The sequence below is a fragment of the Suncus etruscus genome, chromosome 12 (genome assembly GCF_024139225.1).
Source record: "Suncus etruscus isolate mSunEtr1 chromosome 12, mSunEtr1.pri.cur, whole genome shotgun sequence".
Taxonomy (NCBI): Eukaryota; Metazoa; Chordata; class Mammalia; order Eulipotyphla; family Soricidae; genus Suncus; species Suncus etruscus.
Window position 1 is genome coordinate 5046717 of NC_064859.1, and position 22386 is coordinate 5069102.

Sequence of the window (22386 nt, forward strand, 5' to 3'; positions counted from 1 at the left end):
AATACATACGATTGAATGGTCAACCAGATTTGAAAATAAATAAAAGCAGTAACAATCCTAAATGAGATATAAACCATAATGGAATTATAATTTCATTAGAGTTTCCTATTTTAACATGTAAGGAGACAAATCTTCCATCTAGAGTTCAACCATAAAGCTGATTAAAACAGCATATGACTTGTTAAATAAGCATGGAAAAATTTAACAAAATCAATAACATTAATAACAAGAGTAGCCAATAAAGCTAAAAATAGAAGAAACATTACTCAACTTGATAAAAGGCAGAATTAAAAAAGCCTATTGATTGTTTCATTTCTTTCTTCATCTTTTCCTTTTTGCGCTCTGTTATGTCTTTATTTCAGGACCGTGGTTGTTATGTGGTGCTTGTCTTTATTGCTGTAGTGCTCACTAGATTTTTTTTTTTATTTGAGATCTCCTTTTGTATGGATGTAGTGTTTCACTTCCTTTTTCCCTTTTCTCTCTTAAACAGAGGTTGAGAGCCTCAAAAAGCACTCTGCCCATTTTCGGCATATTTGATTTTTACCCCATTTTATTGCTCTTCTTTTCTTCAAACAAAACCACATAACTTGAACTATCTAGTACTGCCTCTCAAATAGAAGGGGAAAGAGTGGAGGGTATCAAGACCAAACAGTTGTATGATCACTAAGTAGTAAGCTAGACACAGAGGGGACCACTTATACTAGCAGCAAGGGGTGGGGGGGTGAGGGTGGGGAATATGGGATGCAAGATGGGAATGGGGGTTGAGGGAGAACAACTTTGGTGATGGGAATTCCCCTGACACATTGTTAATATGTACCTAAACTATTACTGTGAAAGATATGTAAGCCACTTTGGTCAAAATAAAAATTATATTTAAAAAAAGCCTATTGATTGAATGTTCTCTAAGATCAGAATAGGCTAAGAATGTTCACTTAATTGCTTCTGCTTTATGTTGAATTAGAGGCTTTTGAAAGAAATAAAATAATCTAATTTGAATAGGAAAAGTAACATTGTGATTATATGAAGATGACATGATTCTAGATACAGACATCTCTTATATTCCATTATAAATGCAAAACAAGTTTAGTAGAGTTAGATAAAAGATGAATGTAACACAATTCAGTATGAAATCAATATTTTTATTTACTAGCAATGATATAAAAATAAATTAAGAAAAATATTGATAAAATATTAAATAATTAGCAGTATGTTCAACAGAGATGCAAGATAGTGTCGTTAAGATGATAAAACTTGGATAGAAAAATTATATATTTGGATAGACATCTGTTTATGGATTAAAGTTTCTCAATATTAAGTAGAAAAATTCTTCTTAGCTGAGGAATTATAAAAAATTGTTGCTAAAATACATATAGAAATGAAAAAAATCATGACAACTAAAACAGATTTAAAAAAGATGAAAGGTTTGACATCTGAAATTTCTGATTTCAAAATGTAGTATAGCAGGCTCGGGGTGGTCACATGGTCTACTCTGGGAACAATAATGAAGGGACGTTGACACTGGTGATGGAATTGGCCCTGAAACATTGTCTATCATAAACCCAACTGTAAAAAGCTTTGCAAATCACAATTGCTTCGATAAATATTTTAAAAATCATAATAAAAACTTGCGTGAGTATATATGCAATATTTCTATTGTGTAACAAATTACTTAATAGCTTAGCTTATCAAACATTAAACATTGATTATCTCTCATATATTTGTAGGTAAAAAATTTAGTTCTGATCTGTTTCCAAGATAGTTTACTCATAATTGGCAAGCTGATAATGGATTGGTAAAAAGCCATATTTTATACTCAGAATGTCCTACCTAATGACTGTATATGTATCTACATATTACTGTGAAAGATTTAAAATTCACTTTACCACAATAAAAATTAAAAAAAAAAGTCCTGGTTCTGTTCCATCTATGTGACTCCCTGTGTATGTTCACCTAGTCCTGTCCCTTTGTGATTGAATGCAGAGGCACAGAAGATAGTGCTCAGGGATTACTCCTAGCTCTGTGCTCAGAGATGACTCCTGTCCAATTGTATTGGTATATTGGTATAAAATATTGGTATAAAATAGTAACAAAGATCAACAAAATGTAATTCAAATTTCTAAAATAAAAGTTTGCAACATCATATGATTGTTTCAATTGTATAATTATTTCTTGGGGAAAAGATAATACTTAACAATATCCTATAAGGATAATTGAATATGTATTTGCAAAATGTAGACTTTAAAATACCTATTTTATGGTGCATCTGATAGGGCACTTTTTCTTCTTGCACATGGCTGACTCAGATTTGATCACTCAATTTTCTCTCAAAAGCAATTGGACAGGAGTCATCTCTGAGCACAGAGCTAGGAGTAATCCCTGAGCACTATCTGCTGTGCCTCTGCATTCAATCACAAAGGGAAAGGACTAGGTGAACATACACAGGGAGTCACATTGATGGAACAGAACCAGGACTTTATTTTTTTTTTAATTTTTATTGTGGTAAAGTGAATTTTAAGTCTTTCACAGTAATATTTAAGGCACATAGTGACGATGAATGAGAGGCATTCACATGACCAGTGCTGTTCTCCCTTCACCCCTGTTCCCAGCATGCATCTCATATCTCCCTCCATTACCCCCCATAATGCTAGTGCAACTGGTCTCCACTTGTACAGCTTGTTGTAGATTGGGTATCGATTCTGTTGTTGTTGACTTTGGGTTTGGTGTTTACGTCTGATCATTTTTTATTTCCACTAAATGTTCATACAACTGTTTGGTCCTGGTACCATCCATTTTTCCCCCTCCAATTATCAGGCTAACAATATGATTCCAATAATGTGGTTCTGTTGGAGATATAAGAAAATAAAAGGGAAAAGAAAAAACTAGGAGTCTATCTAGGTGTTATAAATATCAATTTAGAAGAAGAAATGGAAAAAAGAAGAAAAAGGTAACAAAACAAAATACAAAACAAAAACAAAAACAAAAAAGCAGTAACAACAAAATACAAACAACAAAAAGAACAAACATAAAACCAAAACCAGCAACTACGAAAAACAAACAAAAAACAAAAACAAAAACAAAAACAAACAAAAACAAAACAACAAGTCAAAAAAACCCAAACCAGCAAGAAAATTTGTGTTTCTTATTTTTTTTTGAAAAGGCACAGTAAGTATTGGGGAAATTAGAAATGGAATTTTCTTGGCCTACGAGATACAGGTTTTCTCTGTCCTTAAAACTTACTGCCATGGGAACAACTACAGGCTCCATACATGTTCATTTTCACACCTGAGTTCTTTTTATGGTGCCAGGAAACTTTCCACTCAGTTGTGGATGATGACATAAGGCCTCTGTAGCTAGAGTTCTTGATATTTGCATAGGTCATAGGACGAAGGCTAGGAGAGAGTCTTTCTTTACTGTCCTAGAAGTTCTGTTCCATCACTGTTGTTGTAATCAGTCTTCTGTAATTACTGGTCTTGGTTTTTGCTCAGTACTAGGACAAAGCCTAGGATAGAGTCTTTCAGTATGGTTCCAGGAGTTCTGCTCAATCACAATAGTCAAAGTCAGACCTCTGGAATTAGAGATCTTATTTTTTGTATAAATCTTAGGCCAAGGCCTAAGATAGGGTCTTACTCATTGGTCCCACGATAGATAGGATCTGCCCAGTCCATGTTTGTCAAAGCCAGCCTTCCTTAGATAGCGATTTTGGTTTTTGCATAAAGCAAAAGATGACATGTCTTCTGATTTCATACCATTAGGAGATGAGAAAGGGCAACCCTCTCTTAGATCAAGTTGTTGCCATTTTCTCATGTCTGATGTCATATCAAAACTGGTGCAAGTTGGTCCCAGATCTGTATTAGAAATTTTCCAGGGAAAGTTTGGTCCCTGATGCTGTTGCTGGGACCTGTGTCACAGATCCAGGGCTTTATAAGATGGATCAGCTATCAGGGAAGGATGAACGACTGTGTTCATGGGTAAAGAAAATAACATACACATTAAAGAGGGAGTGACTTAGAACCCTCTACTTAAAGTACAATAAATGAACAGTACAAACTTCAGGCTTTTGTATGAAAATATAGTAGTCAGAAACATAAGAGCTCAGGGATAATATACGTTTGCAGTAACAGAAATATTTGTACTTCTCTCTAGTTCAAATAATTTACATGCATATTTTCTATATTATTGTTCTTTTCAGGACTATTTGTGGTACATTGAATAGTAGTGGAGGAAGTGGGCATCTATGCCTTGTGCTTGATCTAGAGAGAAAGCTTTAGCATTTTTACTATTGATTGAGTCAGACTCTTCAAAACACATGAATATTTTGCCTTTTATCATTCACTAGTATTTCACAAATGCTGTATTCTTTCTTAGCTCACTACTGAGAGAATTTTGCTTTATCTCGTTTTCTTGGAATCACTTTGAATTCCTTAAGTACCAATTTTTTCTATGTTACTCTTTTCCTTTCATTCATTTTTCTCCTTTCAAACTTTTATTTTACAGCAATAGAGATTGTCTTCTATACTGTATTCATACTTTTTGACTTGATTCACACACTGCAAACAGGAAAGTTCAAAAATTAGTTCTGGAACCTAGTCAAAGTCATATACTGTATTGTTTATTGTGGAAAGGTCTCACTTCAACAGTCAGTTGTGGAGTTCTTGATTAATATTTTAAAAATATTTTTAAATATCTTTCATTATGTTTCCAGAAGACCTGTTCAGTTAAAGTTGTCTCAGTCAGACCTCTGGAATTAGAGATCTTGGTTGTTGTACAGATTGTAGGCCAAAGTCTAGACTAGGGATTTTTTTTTGATCAGTGCAAAAACCAAGATCACCAACTACAGAAGACTGATTAAACAAAAGTGATTGAACAGAACTTCTAGAACTGTAAAGAATGACAGTATACTTCAAGGGTGGAGAAACCCTGTACCTATTAGGCCAAGGAAATTCCCTTTCTAATTTCCCCAATATTTACTGTGCCTATGTAGGAAAAAAAAAGAAGCAACAGCACAAAATTATTTTTTTTGGTTTTGTTACTGTTGTTGTTTTCATTTTTTTGTGCTTTGTTTTGTTTTTATTTCAGGACCGTGGTTATTGTGTGGTGGTTGTCTATACCTGTGATGCTTTTTGATTTTTTGTTTAATCTTTCTTTTTGTATTGTTGTTGTATTTCTCTTCCTTTTCCCCTTTCTTCTCCCAAATTAATATTTATAGCTTCTAGAAGGACTCTGCCCAATTTTTGCTTGTTTGATTTTTTACCCCATTTTATTTTTTCTTTTCTTCAAACAGAACCATATAACTTGAACTATCTTGTTCTGCCTCTCAAATAGAGGGGGAAATATGGAGGATACCAAGACCAAACAGTTGTATGATCACTAAGTAGTAATAAAAATGATCAGACTTAAATACCAAACCCAATCCAATGACAACAGAATCGATACCCAATCTACAACAAGCTAGACACAGAGGGGACCACTTATACTAGCAGCCTGAAAGGTACGAGAGGGGGATATGAGATGCATACTGGGTATGGGGGTGGTGAGAGGACAACTTTGGTGGTGGGAATTCCCCTGATTCAATGTCACTATGTACCTAAAATATTACTGTGAAAGATAGGTAATCTACTTTGGTCAAAATAAAAATTATTACTACAAAAATAATTAATAATCTTGTTTTCGTTTGTTTTTAAATATGGTCTTTTCAATGATTAATTGGAAATAAAAGTAGTTTTATACATTAAAAAATTAAAAAATTCTTATGCAAATATAACAATTATTTTATAAAATAAAAGAAAATAAATTTGTCTCCATTACCTACTATTATGTGCATGCATTCCAAAAATTTTAATAATGTAAGATACATTTATCAGACAGCTTATAACTGTCATATAGAAATACTATATACATAAATGACAATGCATTGTAAAATAGTTTTAGGTTGATATAAGAAGAAAATCAGGTTAGTACAAATAAATTATTTTATTTGGTTGTTTTGGGTGGAAGAATTTGAAGCATACTTTGTAAAGCTCAGGATTTATTCCTGGCATTATTCTCAGGGATAACTCCCAGTTGTGCTCAGGTGACATATGCAGTGGTAGAACCAGGGCCCGCTGACAAAATATAAGGCATGCACCGTAACTCCTACACTGTATCTGCTACCAAATTATTTGGTTACCTATTGTGCCAATCATTATTAGAAATATATTTTAAGCAATTTACAATCATGGAATTGTGAAATTGTATTGGGGATGCACTGGTACACTCACAAATTAAATATCTAAAATAAAATAAAATATTTTAAAATATCTTTTAAAAACTTGAGTAGGTGCTCCACTGAATATGGATAACTAAATATGGTAACTGAATAGGTTTCTGTTCAGAGAGTTTAAGTTAATGTTCAGAGTTCAAGAAATCAATGTAAAAAGGAACAATAGTCAATATTTTATTTGTTTCTTTATTATTTTTAAATAATAATGATTACAAACATGATTGTAGTTGGGTTTCATAAAAAGAACACCCCCCTTTACCAGTGCAACATTCCCACCACCAATGCCCCCCCATCTCCCACCTCCTCCACCCCCGCCTGTATTTGAAACAGACATTTTAATTTGCTCACCCATTAACCATTAACATTGTTATGATAACCAGTGTAGTTATTTCTCTTATTGAACTCACCACTCTTTGTGGTGAGCTTCATATTGTGAGCCAATCTTTCTGGCCCTCATCTTTATTGTCCCTGGGCATTATTTAGATAATATTCTTAATTTTTCTTAATACCTATAGATGAGTGAGACTAGTCTGCATCTATCTCTCTCCCTCTGACATATTTCACTCAGATAATAGAGTCCATCTCCATCCATGTATAGGAATTTTTCAGGACTTCTTTTTTTCCTGATGGCTGCATAGTATTCCATTGTGTATATGTGTCAAGGTTTTTTTAGCCACTCATCTGTTGTCAGGCATCTGGGTTGTTTTCAGATTCTGGCTAATGTAAATAGTGCTGCAATAAATATAGGTGGGCAGAAATCATTTTTGTATTGTATTTTTGTGTTCCTTGGGGATATTCCTAGGAGTGATATATGGGAACTCAATTTCCAGCTTTTTGACGAATTTCCATATTGTTATCCATAAAGGCTGGAATAGGAAGCATTCCCACAAGCAGTGAATGAGAGTTCTTTTCTCTTCTCATCCCTGCCAGCACTAATTGTTCTTTGTGATATGCACCATTCTCTGTAGCGTGAGATGGTACCTCATTTCTGTTTCAATTTGCATCTTCCTGATGATTAATGATGTGGAGCATTTTTTTCATGTGCCTTTTGGCTATTTGTATTTCTTCTTTGAGGAATTGTCTGTTCATTTCTTTTCCCCATTATTTGATGGGGCTAGATATTTTTTCTTGTTAAGTTCTGTCAGTACCTTGTATTCCTTAATATTAGCCCCTTATCTGATGGATATTGGGTGAATAGTTTCTCCCATTGTGTGGTTGGCTCTTGTATCCTAGGCACTATATCCTTTGAGGTGCAGAAACTTCTCAGCTTAATATTGTCTCATTTGTTTATCTCTGCTTCCCTTGTTTGGGGAATGCTGTTTCCGCCTAAGATACCTTTAGTCTCAGTATCATGGAGTGTTTTACCTTATGGTTTTGGGTATATCTGATATCAAGGTCTTTAATTCATTTGAATTTGACCTTTGTGCATGGTGTTAGATAAGTCTGAATTCACTTTTTTGCAAGTGACTGACCAGTTGCCCCAACACCTCTTGTTGAAGAGGCTTTCCTTGCTCCACTTTGCATTTATTGCCCCTTCATCAAAAATTAATTGATTGTATGTCTGGAGAACATTATCTGAATACTCAAGTCTATTCCACTGATATGAGGGTCTGTTTTGATTTTAATACCATGCTGTTTTAATGATTATTGCTTTGTAATAAATTTAAAGTTGGAGAAAGTTATGCCTCCCATATTTCTTTTCCCAAGGGTTGTCCTATATATTCACAGGTGTTTATTGTTACAAATGAATTTCAGGAGTGTTTGATACACTTCTTTGAAAAATGTCATAGACATCTTTAGAGGGATTGCATTAAATCTGTACAATGCTTTTGGGAGTATTGCCATTTTAATGATCATTTGCATAGTTTTCTGCATTAAAAGTTTTCAAAATTGAAATTAATAGATTAGTAAGATTTTATGCTCAGGTGCAAGCATGATAAGATTGAAGTTGATTACTAAAAAGGGGAGTTAAGTCCTCAAAGAATGTACTGTATTGGTCTTCAAACCACACAGCACAAAATCTGCCATCTCAGAAGAGAGTGGATCCAGCCCCCACCCTGCCAAATCATTCTTGCTGGATCTACTACCCCAAATCACCATTTCTCCATGGCATGTCTCATTATTTTCTCTGGAGAGAAGCTGATCTGACCACACTTCAGGTGTATAGATTGTTGGGCTGATTTCAACAGGGCATTTTTTGTAGTGAGCACAGACATTGCCTTCTGTATTCTCCTTCTTGTTCAAACTCGGGCAGCTGTAACAGCACTCACAAATGTTCAAAATGTTCAAAAAGTTGTAATCTTTGAACAGGTCCTTTCTCTAGGAGGCCCTGCAGCTGAGTGTATGCCCCTAAAATTTGTAGTATTGTAGCTTTGAATTTCTGGAAAGCTTCATTTGTTTAATGCTGTCATCCTTAAAGGAATACCTCAATTTAATAAACTGGACATATAACAAGAGCTTACTAAACCTACTATTGTATCAATGACGTCATTGGTGATATAATAATTTTCACAAATGAGCTTGCTACTGTATTTTTCTTTCTTTTTTTCTCCTCTTCTCATTCCATTTTTTCACTTATCTGAAAACAAATGTATTATAAACAACTATGTCAACAATATGATGCATTTTTCTTAATAAAATAGAAAAACGAGGGGCTGGAGAGATTAGTATGGAGGTAGGGCATTTGCCTTGCATGCAGAACGACAGTGGTTCAAATCCCAGCATCCTATATGGTCCCCTGAGCCTGCCAGGAGCGATTTCTGAGTATAGAGCCAAGAGAAAGCCCTGAGTGCTGCCGGGTGTGACCCAAAAATCAAAAATAAAATAAAATAAAACACAGAGTTATACTATATTTTAAGCATAGCTATATGAAATGTTCTCTGCCAGACACAGAAATTACTTTTTCCCTTTGATCTCAAAGGGCATTGCTATCCTTTTCTTGAAAAAGCCAAATATAGAATACTTTTTTTTTTGTTTGTTTTTGTTTGGGCCATACCCATTTGACACTCAGGGGTTACTCCTGGCTAAGTGCTCAGAAATTGCTTCTGGCATGGGACGCCGGGGAATTGAACAGCGGTCCTCCCTTGGCTAGCGCTTGCAAGGCAGACACCTTACCTCTAGCGCACCTCGCTGGCCCCCAAATATAGAATACTTAATGAGATTTTTTCCTACACATTTTGATCCTGTTTGAAAGTAGACATTTAATAGTTATTCAGTTTTTAAAAAATTAAGAAATACAAAAATTAAACATTTACATTTGGAATTTCTAGGTTGGGGAATAGTTCCTACATCCATAAATTTACACTTTAATTGAACACGAGAATAACTACCTAGTACTATCTCAGAATTATGTCTCGCTATTAGATCATAAGGCAGAATGATAGAACTCATGAAAAACAAGTGCTTTTCATGTGATGTTAAAATCTTTTGTGATATTTTAATGCCCAAAAGGCAAATAAAAAAATGCTCCACATCACTATCATCAGGAAGATGCAAATCAAAACAACTATGAAGTACCATCTCACACCACAGAGATTGACACACATCACAAAGAAAGAGAAAAATCAGTGTTGGCGGGGATGGGGAGAGAAAGGAACTCTTATTCACTGCTGGTGGGAATGCCATCTAGTCCAGCTTTTATGGGAAGCGATATGGAGATTCCTCCAAAAACTGGAAATTGAGCTCCCACACGATCCAGCTATACCACTCCTAGGGATATATCCTAGGAACACAAAAATACATTTCAAAAATCTCTTCCTCACACCTATATTCATTGCAGTGCTATTCACAATAGCCAGACTCTGGAAACAATCAAGATGCCCTTCAACAGATGAATGGCTAAAGAAACTGTGGTACTTGTACACAATGGAATGTTATGCAGCTGTCAGGATAGATGAAGTCATGAAATTTTCCTATACATGGATGTACATGGAATCTATTATGCTGAGTGAAATAAGTCAGAGAGAGAGAGTGAGGGAGAGAGAGAGAGAGACAGAATAGTCTCACTCATCTATGGGTTTTAAGAAAAATAAAAGACATTCTTGCAATAATTTTCAGATACAAAAGAGAGGAGGACTGGAAGTTCAAGCTCAGGACATGAAGCTCACCACAAAGAGTGATGAGTGCAGTTAGAGAAACAATTACATTGAGAACTATCATAACAATGTGAATGAATAAGGGAAGTAGAAAGCCTGTACAGGTGAGGGTGTGGTGGGGAGGAGGGAGATTTGGGACATTGATTGTGGGAATGTTGCACTGGGGAAGGGGAGTGTACATGACTGAAACCCAACCACAATCATGTTTGTAATCAAAGTGTTTAAATAAATATATTAATTAAAAATCTTTTCTGTTTACCTCATGTACAAAGGTAAAATCCAAATGGATTAAAGACCTCGATATCAGACCCAAAACCATAAGATATACAGAACAACACATAGGCAAAACACTCCAGGACATTGAGACTACAGGCATCTTCAAGGAGGAAACTGCACTCTCCAAGCAAGTGAAAGCAGAAATTAACAGATGGAAATATATTAAGTTGAGAAGCTTCTGCTCCTCAAAGGAAATAGCGCCCAGGATACAAGAGCCACCCACTGAGTGGGAGAAACTATTCACCCAATACCCATCAGATAAGGGGCTAATCTCCAAAATATACAAGCACTGACAGAACTTTACAAGAAAAAAAATCTAGTCTCATCAAAAAATGGGGAGAAGAAATGGACAGACACTTTGACAATGAAGAAATACAAATGGCCAAAAAAAAAAAACACATAAAAAATGTTCCACATCACTAATCATCAGGGAGATGCAAATCAAAACAACTATGAGGTACCACCTCACACCCCAGAGATTGGCACACATCACAAAGAATGAGAACAAGCAGTGTTGGCGGGGATGTGGAGAGAAAGGAACTCTTATCCACTGCTGGTGGGAATGCCATCTAGTTCAACCTTTATGGAAAGCAATATGGAGATACCTCCAAAAACTGGAAATCGAGCTCCCATACGACCCAGCTATACCATCCTAGGAATATACTCTAGGAACACAAAAATACAATAAAAAAAATCCCTTCCTTACACCTATATTCATTGCAGCACTATTTATCATAGACTCTGGAAACAACCAAGATACCCTTCAACAGTCGAATGGCTAAAGAAACTGTGGTACATATACACAATGGAATATTATGTAGCTGTCAGGAGAGATGAAGTCATGAAATTTTCCTATACATGGATGTACATGGAGTCTATTATGCTGAGTGAAATAAGTCAGAGAGAGAGAGAAAGAGAGAGAACTGCAGAATCGTCTCACTCATCTATGGGTTTTAGGAAAAATGAAAGACATTCTTGCAATAACAATTTTCAGACATAAAAGAGAGAAGGGCTGGAAGTTACAGCTCACCTCATGAGTTTAGTTAGAGAAATAACTACATTTCGAACTATCATAATAATGAGAATGTATGAAGGAAATAGAAAGCCTGTCTAGAGTACAGGCGGGGGTTGGGTAGGGAGCAGGGAGACTTGGGACATTGGTGATGGAAATGTTGCACTGGTGATGGGAGGTGTTCTTTACGTGACTGAAACCTAAACAACACAATCATGTATGTAATCAAGGTGTTTAAATAAAAAATATATTAAAAAAACTTTTCTGATATTTTGTAAGTCTGAGTGGGGGGCTATTTATCCAAACCAAACTTAGGAGACTCAAATAGTCATCACTCAAGAAACAAAGGAGTGAACAGTTTGTCTATGATTTCATGTGTTCCTTAATTTTATGTGCTCCTTAATACTCAAGATAAACAGTTTGTAACTCTACTTGCAGATCCTCTGCCAGAGTTGGTAAAATTCATGCTTATGGTCAGAGCTGCTGGTGTGGTTAGCTTCTGGAAAGTGAAGTTATCCAAGGAGTTCGGGTGTATTTCCTTCATACCATCGAATGTTCTTTCCCTTTTCCTTTGCTGTTATTTTTCCAGTAAATCTTCATTTCTGTTTATCAGAACACGCTGGAATGATGAACTCTCATTGGAATCAGCTGACATTAGTAGTGATTCTTTCATGCTTTTAATTACAATATTTAAAAATGGTTTTTATATATGTTTCACTAGTCATTCTTGTACTTATCTGTCTTCTATTTTGTTTTTAATCTAATGTCATCTAATTTCAGAAACAGTAGATAGCACCAAAGTTAAATATGAGAGATGAACAAGAAGATTTATTCTTCCATCTCAAACACTAGACTGTAGAACATGTTCTCAAACCCTAGACAAGTAGTTCAAAAACTATGATCATATAGCCTAAAACTATTCCAGTGCATTAATTAAGAACAGAAAGACTATTGCAATTTGTTAATCAAAGCATTGTTCTCTTCCCATTCTTGATGTGAGGGGATAAAGATATGCTACAGTCATATTATCAAAAAGAGTAATGATGCTTAGGATCAGTGTACACTTTCCGGAATTTATTAGGGAGCCAGTCCAGGGAATATCAATGAGTTAGAACCAGCACACAGTTACACAATGAGCACAGATAGGTGCCCATAAATACCAGGGACAAACTTATAACCTTATTTGGTACAAAAGTACACAGTTTCTGGCTGAAGTTTTTATTACTTATTTAATATTATTATAATCTCTACAAAGTGGGATAAACCAAAATAAGTCAAGTTATGTGAGGTTGCACAGTGGGAAAAAGTTAAGAGTAAAATTTAAATCAAGTGATTTCCCTGTTATCTTCTTTTATGAAAAAAATGAATCTACATCTTGTTGGCTCTTCTAAGCTTGTTGAAATTAAAAAGGGATCAAGAAAGAAGTAAATGGGAGGAGAGAGACCGAGGGAGAGAAAGGAGGAGGAGATATGGAATGAAAAAGAGAAAAGGAACAAGAATCAATCTCTTTCATCATTAACATCATAAACAATTTTATTACATTAAATACCATGAAGACAGCATATGCACCATTTGAGAATCTCTCCCAAGTAATTATATGTTATATTGTTAGATGAATCTGTTCCTGCAAGAAGCAACATATAATATTAAAATCTGTATTTGTTTTAAATAAAACATTTACATTTCATAAATAGTTATGATTGGGGGATGAAGATACCATGTTATATTTTGAGCATGTTCAGAAACTTCTCAATAACTAGGAAATATGTTTATTCGAAGAAAGAATTCCATTTTATTGTATCCCTAAGAAGTATATGCTGTATTCAAGCATATATTATATTTTATTGTATGCTTTTTTGATCTCTAATAATTATATGCTGTAAGATCGAAATTTAACTTTTGTAAAACTGGATTAAATAAAGTACTAAGGAGATAGCATAATTTGTGGAATACATGCTTTGCTTGATTAAGTCCTTGAAGTCAGTCTTTGCAAACATGCCTCTCTCATTCAGCATTGCAGGCATAGCTGTAGAGGCCCTAAGAATTTCCAGGTTTGGCCCTGGTGATGTCCACATGAAGACAGAAGAGTCAGCTCAGAACCATAAAGTCTATACCACAAGGCCTCAAATCATTTCAGGTGGCCCTAGCCCTAGCCCCAGAACTGTGTTTGACTTTATAAAATGGGCCATAGATGATTTATGTACCTATTTGTTTACTACTCAAATGCAACTGTCCCATAACATGCAACCCATATCAAGCTGTGGTAATGAATTATGTTATGAAATTGGAGATGAACTTTAATTCTGTGTGTATATGTGATGTGGAAACAGGACCTGGGAAGTGATGTCAGGAACAATGGGACTAAAGAATGAATATGTTTGTGTGGAGTTTAGAGTAAATATAAAACAAGAGGCAAATAGAGTGTTTATAGAGCGATTGAAATGTCATACCCAAACATTCACTTGCTTGCCTGATTTTGCTCCTCACTAAAGTGGTTTTAGAACTTTAAACATCAGTACTTTAGGGTATCCTATAACATCCTATATACATCAAACATGCATGTACATTATCCTTTAGACCTGCACAGAAAACACAACTCTGTTTCTTTAGTTTTTCAGTATATAATTTTTTTTATAGTGGTTTAACTTTTGTGTCTCGGCTCCATTAAAAAGTATCTTGATGTAGTCCTCTCTTATATAAATACTCGAGTCTCAAAGTTTTATTTGATTTGTTTTCTCTCCGTGTTCCAATAATTCTTACCACATGGAACAAAACATTTCAACATTTTATTTATTTAGAAAAATAGAAGCCTTATTTTGTCTCTATTTTGATGAAGTTTAAATTAAAATACTAAAATATTTCAGAAAAGGTTTTATAATAAAGAAAAATATTTTCATGCTCCACCTCAAAATAGGGAATATCTGTCAGGTTTTTGAACACCTACAAGTTGATAATTCTTCAAGCACTTCTTGAAGTAATCTATTCCATACTGTTAGCTCCATCAAGCAATAATGTTTAATTAATCTTGTTCATGAGGTATCTCCATGTCTAAAAGTATACTCATACAAAAAGTTTTTAATGTGTTTAGGAATAAATCAATTAAAAAAGATATGGAAAATCAAACTAATTTAAAAAGTCACAAATAGGGGCCTTGCATGTGGATGATCTCTGATGGACCCAGGTTTAATCCCAGGCATCCCATATGGTACCCAAGCCTGCCAGGAATTATTTCTGAGTGCAAAGCCAGAAGTAACACCTGTGTGCCACCGGGTGTGGCCCAAAACAAAGAAGCAAACAACAACAAAAATGCCCTCTGTCACCCTGCTCCCTCACCCTCTGTCTGTCTACTTCTCTCACTCACTACCATTGTCATTATAGTTGACAGTAGTGTTATTTTCTGACTAAACTCACTACTCTTTGCAGTAAGCTTCATACCATGCATGGGCTGGACCTTCCAGCCCTCATCTCTATTGTGTCTGGGTATTATTACAATGTTTTAAATTTTTCTTAAATTCCACAGATGAATGATATTATTCTGTGTTACTTTATCTCCCTCTGACTTATTTCACTATCATAATGGTTTCCATGTCCATGTATGTATAGGAGAATTTTATTACTTCATTTTTTCCTGATGGCTGCATAGTATTCCATTGTGTATATGTACCACTCATCTGTAGTCAGGCATCTGGGTTGTTTCTAGATTCTGTCTATTGCATAGCGCTGCAATGAATATAGGTGTGCAGAAGGCATTTTTGTATTGTGTTTTAGTGTTCCTAGGGTATATCCTTAGGAGTGGTACAGCTGGATCATATGGGAGCTCAATTTCCAGTTTTTTGAGTAATTTACATATTGTTATCCATAAAGACTGGACTAGAAGGCATTCCCACCAACAGTGAATGAGAGTTCCTTTCTTTCCACATCCCTGCCAGCACTGATTGTTCTTATTCTTTGTGATGTGTGCCAGCCTCTGTGGCATGAGATGGTACCTCATTTCTGTTTCTATTTTTATCTCTCTGATGATTAATGATGTGGAGTATTTTTCATGTGCTTTTGGCTATTTGTATTTCTTCTTTAAGAAATTGTCCATTTCTTTTTCCCATTTTTTATGAGGTTAGATTTTTTTTTCTTGTTAAGTTCTGTCAGTACCTTATATATCTTAGATATTAGCCCCTTATTTGATGGATATTGGGTGAGTAGTTTCTCTTTTTCTGTGGGTGGCCTTTGTATTTTAGTCACTATTTCCTTTACGGTGCAGAAGCTTCTAAGATTAATATAGTCCCATTTGTTTATCTCTTCTTTCACTTGTTTGGACAGTGTTGTTTCCACCTTGAAGATACCTTTTGTCCCAATGTCAATGTGTCTTACCTATATGTTATTCTAGATACTTTGTTTGTGGGTCTAATATCAAGGTCTTTAATCAATTTGGATTTGAACTTTGTGCATGGAATTAGATGGAGGTCAGAGTTTTTTTTTTTCTTTGATTGTGGCTAATACCACTTGTTGAAGAGGCTTTCCATGCTCCATTTTCCATTTCTTTATTTTTCTTACATTTTTATTGTGTTAAAGTGAATTACAAATCTTTTGCAGTAATATTTAAGGCAATAGTGACAATGAATGAGGGGAATTTCCACCACTAATGTTGTCCTCCCTCCACCCCTGTTCGTAGTATGCACCCCACATCTCCCTCCTTTACTCCCCTTAATGCTAGAGAAACTGTTTCCCACTTGTACAGCTTATTGTAGATTGGGTATTGATCCTGTTGTCATTGACTTTAGATTTGGTATTCAAATCTGATCATTTTTTATTTCCACCTAATGAACATATAACTGTCTTGTTCTGGTACCTTTATCAAAGATTAATTGATTTTATGTCTGGTGAACATTCTCTGAATACTCAAGTCTATTCAACTGATCTGAGGGTCTGTCTTTATTACATCACCATGCTGTTTTAATTACTATTACTTTGTAATACAATTTAAAGTTGGGGAAAGTGATGCCTCCCATCGTTTTTTTTTTTCTTCAAGTTGCTTTAGCTATTCATGGGTGTTTATTTTCCCAAATAAATTTTAGGAATATTTTATCCACTTTTTTGAATACTGTCATGGGTGTTCTTAGAGGAATTGCATTATATCTGTAATCTTTGGGGGGAGTATTGCCATTTTATTATGTTAAATCTCCAATCCATGAACAGGATATGGGTCTCCATTTTCATGTGTCCTCTTTTATTTCTTGAAGCAGGGTTTTGTGGTTATTTTTGTATAGGTCCTTCACATCTTTAGTTAAGTTGATTCCAAAGTATTTGAGATTGTGTGACACTAATGTGAATGAAATTTTTGTTTGTTTGTTTTTTGTTTTTTTGGCCACACCAAGTGATGCTAAGGGGTTGCTCCTGGCTCTGCACTCAGAAACCACTCCTAGAAGGCAGGGGAAATCATATCGGATGCCAGGATTCAAACCACCATCCATCTTGAATCAGCTGCATGCAAGGCAAGCACCCTACAGCTGTGCTATCTCTCTGGCCCCAGACTGCTTTTTTTAAGTCTATTTCTTTTCTATCATTATTTGCATATAAGAAGGCCATTGATTTTTGCGTGTTATTTTTGTAGGCTGCCTCTTTGCTATATAAATCTATTGTTTCTTTAAGTTTTTTGGTAGAGTCTTTAGGGCTATCTAAATATAGTAGCATGTCATCTGTAAACAGTGAGAATTTGACTTCTTTCTTTCTTATTTGAATGCCCTTAATACCTGTTTCTTGCTAAATTGCTATGGCAAGTACTTTCAGTACTATGTTGAATAGGCATGGTGAGAGGGGGCAGCCTTGTCTTGAACCATATTTCAGAGGAAAGGCTTTTAGTTTATCCCCATTGAGAATAATATTTGCTTTTAGTTTATCCCCATTGAGAATAATATTTGCCACTGGCTTCTGGTTGATGGTCTTGACTGTATTGAGAAAAGTTCCTTCCATTCCCATTGTTGATGGTTTTTATCCTGAATGGGTGTTGGCCTTATTAAATGCTTTTTCTGCATCTATTGATATGATCATATGGTTTTTATTTTTTCTTTTGTTGATATGGTGTATTATATTGAGACTTCCTTCTTCCCTCCCTTTCTCCCTCCTTCCCTCCCCTTTCCCTCCTTCCTTCCTTCCTCCTTCCTTCATTCCTTCCTTCCTTCCTCCCTCCCTCCCTCCCTCCCTCCCACCCTTCTTTCTTTCTTTCTTTCTTTCTTTCTTTCTTTCTTTCTTTCTTTCTTTCTTTCTTTCTTTCTTTCTTTCTTTCTTTCTTTCTTTCTTTCTTCTTTCTTTCTTTCTTTCTTTCTTTCTTTCTTTCTTCTTTCTTTCTTTCTTTCTTTCTTTCTTTCTTTCTTTCTTTCTTTCTTTCTTTCTTTCTTTCTTTCTTTCTTTCTTTCTTTCTTTCTTTCTTTCTTTCTTTCTTTCTTTCTCCTTTGCTCTCTATCTTTTTCTTTTTTGGAGGGGCCACACCTGGTGACATTAAGGGGTTACTCCCTGCTATGCACTCAAAAATCACTTCTGGCTCAAGGGACCATATGTAACTCTAGGTGATCAAACCACAGTCTGTCCTAGGTCAGCCATGTAAAAGGCAAACCACTTACCACTGCGCCACTGCTCCAGTCCCACAGATGTATTTCTTGTAGGCAACAGAATGTTGGATTCAGCTTTTTACCCATTTTGCCACTCTATGTTTTTTTAACTGGTTCATTTAGTTTATTGATGTTGAGAGAGATAATTGTCATGGGATTTAGTGTTATCTTTTTGTAGAAGATTGGTTTGTCTATTGTCTTAAAGTAGACATTTCACAGGCTTCTCGCCACCACAGGCTTCTCACCACTGCACCCCGCGCCCCTTCTAGGGACCCCAAGCCTGAGAGGAGAGCACATGGGTGCTTTTCTCCGGCACCTCCACACTCTCTATGTGGGAGCCTGAGACAGGCTTCTCGCCACCGCACCCGAGCCCCCCCTAGGGACCCCAAGCCCGAGCGGAGAGCACATGGGTGAGTGCCTTTCGCTGGCACCTCCATACTCTCCATGTGGGAGCCTGAGACAGGCTTCTCACTGCCACACAGCATGCCCCTCCCAGGGACACAAGCCTGAGCTGAGTGCAGACCTGGTGAGGAGAACTCTGCACCTGTCCCACTCTGCGCCACTGGGACAGGTTAGGACCAATAGACTGGGTGAGATTGGGCCTGCCACCTGGACCTTTGACTAACCTAGAGCAGCCTACCCCCCTGAGCCCCAAGTGGACCTGAGACTCCCCAAGGGCGGAGGGCAGTTACTAGGTGGGTTTGACAATGGGAATTTCTTCTGCGGAAGCTCAGAGGGGGCGGAGCTCCATTAACTTCCAGAGATGGGAGGGAGGATAGAGAGCTAGGCTCAATAGCACTCTTAACCATTGTGGCCAGGAGCAGAACTGTACCGGCTGGCAGGAATAAAAAGAAGGAAATTGACCAGACCCACTGAAGGAGAGCTGAATTCCATATAGGGGAGAGGGGGCGAGGAGCTAGGCTCAACAGCGCCCTTCACCATTGTGCCCAGGAGAGAACCTGCACTAGCTGACAACAAAAGGGAAAAGCAACGGATCAGGCCACATAAAGAGCACAGGAGGAGCCAAACCTCAGTGAGCTCACCCAACAACCCCCTCTAGAACCACACTCAGGGAGGGGACCCATCCCCATGCCACAGGGGACCAAAGCAGGCTGAATTTAGAAGACACAGCACTCCAAAGCACACCAATAAATGCAAAGAAATATGGGTAAATCAAGGAGAACCCTAACATCTGGAGATATGGAGACAAACGTAGCAAGTTTCTAAGTTCAACAAAATGCACAGGTCCAAGGGAGGGAAACCTAAAAGCAGCCATGAAGAAGAAAATGCAAGAATTGATAAAAGAAATGAAAGAAACCCAAGCTACCGAGTATAAGAAATCTATGGATGAACAAATCAGCCAAATTAAAGAAGAAATGTTAAAGAACATGAGAGATTCTATACAAAAAGAATTAAAGGAACTAAAAGACAAAGTAACAAGCCTTACGAGCAGAAACACAGAGTTGGAGCACATTGAGGAACTCAAAGGAAAACTGCAAACAAAAAATGACCAAGAAACCAACAAAGAAATAAAAGGCAAAGCACTGGAAGGAAAAGTCCAGTATCTAATGAACAAGGACAAAAGAAACAATCTAAGAATTGTGGGTATTCCAGAAGGGGAGAAAATAGGGAAAGGGGAAGAACAAGTAGTCAGGGAAATAATAGAAGAGAACTTTCCCACCATCTGGAAAAAAAATTCAGTGCAAATTCAGGAAGTGAAGAGAGTCCCTAATAAAATAGATCCTAATAAACCAACACCAAGACATATAGTAATCCAAATGTCAAAAAACAAAGAGAAAGATGAACTCCTTAAAGCAATAAGGGAGAAAAAAACCTCAAGTACAAAGGAAGGGACATAAGAATCAAACCAGATCTCCCATTTGAAATAATTCAAGCAAGAAGACAGTAGAATGACATATTGAAATGACTGAATGAAAGAAATTTCTAACCAAGGGTCCAATACCCAGCAAAACTAAGGAGGGCAGACTAAAAACATTCTCAAACAAAAAAGAACTTGAACTATTTGTGCAAACAAAGCCGATCCTAAACGACATATTCAGGGAGTCTAGGAGAAGGGGGTTTGGCAGGCTCCCGCCATGCCGGAGGCCTGCTTGACCAGGCCTAGAGGGGGTGCGGGACTTGGATAACCCCAGCACCCCTCTATCACCTTGCTCCAGATCTTCAGGGCTTCCCCGGGCCACATGCCTGGGCAAGCCGGTGAGTTGGGTGGTGGAGCTTGAAGGTACCCTAGGCTTTTCCCCATTATCTATTCAGCTCCTTAGGGAAGGTCTGGTGGGGCCCTAAACTTCTGGCCTCCCAGCTTCTTGAAGTCACTGGTAATATCTGTCCAGTCTATATTTTCAAAATCGCACAGGGACTATCACCCTGCACACACAAGAAACATTAATAATACTCACTATCATTGAATTATGTTTTATGTATGCAGAATGTCCATTTTGTACTCTGCCCTTTTTCATACCCCTTCATAAGATCATATTTCTCTTTAACTTCCTTAACTCCTATCATCATTACTCCTCATTTAACCTTTCTAACTTAAGTACTGTAGAGTCCTAAGTCACAGATCAAAGTGGTGCCCTGGAGTTAACACCCACCCAACTATTTTAAAAGGCATTAAAGGACATTTATGTCTCTTCAACATTTTATGGGTGTTTTCTTTGACAGCTATAACTTTTGCTGAATATTTTCTTATACAGTGACGATCCCCCCCCCATGTTTTTTTATCTTCTCTTTGTGAACTGCTCAATATGAAATTTGGTGTGAAAGAATCCCTCAGTTTAATGCTTATGTTTGAACCAAGTCATGGGTATTGTTGGAAATGTTCCTACACTCCCATATATCTGATAGCACCACGTGGCTTTATTTCTTGTTTGCTTAGGCACACTAAAATGGGAAAATACTATACATACCAATAAGTTTTTATCTAATAGAGATGGGAACACACAAATCTTGTAGTGCAATGAGACCTTACACCCTGAACATTGACATAAAGACCTGGTACAGGCCTCAGAAGAATGGGCATTCTCCATTCACCCCTGATCTACAGAAGACATCTACAAAACATCCAAGGTTGTATATAACATCACCTGGAGGCATTCCTCTATCAAGGAAGACCCTACAGCTGCTCTGACATCGATCTACTCAAAAAAGACTTCCCTTAACACTAAGAAGACTTAACCAAAACAATGACCTGCTTACTGGACAGGGCTTGCTGTATTGCCCCTTAATTGTGAGATTTGTCTATAACATCACCTGGAAGCAATCCTCTACCACGGAAGACCCTACCACTGCTCAGACATTGTCCTGCTGAAAAGAGATTTCCCTTAACAATGAGAAGACTTAACAACGACCTGCTTACAGGACAGGGCTTCCTGCATTGCCCTTTCATGGTGAGGTGAAACGAGAAGACACTCCACATCATGACTTCAATTTAGGATATGCAGATTCCAGAATCTTTAATACAAAACATGATACCAACAACAGAGACTGTGTGAAAAGTGTGTTGGCACTACAGACAATGTCTTGGATCGGACGATAACTTGCCTGAAGCCTAGAGTTGGTCTTATGCCAGGAAACTTCAGGGGTAGGATCTCTTTGTATTTAGGCCAAGGTTATTCCTTTCCATGCCTCTCATATTTTGGTGGGCCTATGCAAACAACAATTGCCACTTTAGCACCGTTTTTACTGTGCTCCTTTGACTCTAATCCTTAAAATGCACCCACTTAAAATTTGAGGTTAAATGCACCCACTTAAAATTTGAGGTTAACTTAAGCTAATATGCATGTACATGGAAATGTAAAAAATACTATGCCTCTAATGTTTAAGGAGTTACGTAAGTTTTATGGCTTTAGATTGCCTTGTGTGCTGTTAAGAAATATTATAATGTGCTACAATCTGGGGACTTGAGGGACAAAGTAATTGTACATGGATTCTGTTTTATTTATCTTAACGTTCTTTGGCTGAAAGTTCAAAGTTAAGATATCAGCAAGGGGACTTCTTCTGAGAATTATGTTATGGCTGATTGTCCTTCCACTGTAACTTTACCTTGTCCTCTTTGCATCTTTTGTTCTCATAATTCAAAATAAAAAAATTTAAAAAGAAAAAAAAAGAAAAAGATGAAGAGAAAAA

At 36.6% G+C, this 22386-nt stretch overlaps 1 protein-coding gene across 1 annotated transcript in view; it reads left to right on the top strand.

Annotated features, from left to right (window-relative positions):
* The window catches only part of MOXD1 (monooxygenase DBH like 1), a 193123-nt gene that overhangs the window by 25366 nt on the left and 145371 nt on the right, over positions 1 to 22386 (top strand). The window contains exon 2 of the mRNA XM_049785015.1: positions 18477 to 18650. Coding sequence (XP_049640972.1) covers positions 18477 to 18650 — 174 coding nt within the window. The remainder of the gene's footprint in view (positions 1 to 18476; positions 18651 to 22386) is intronic.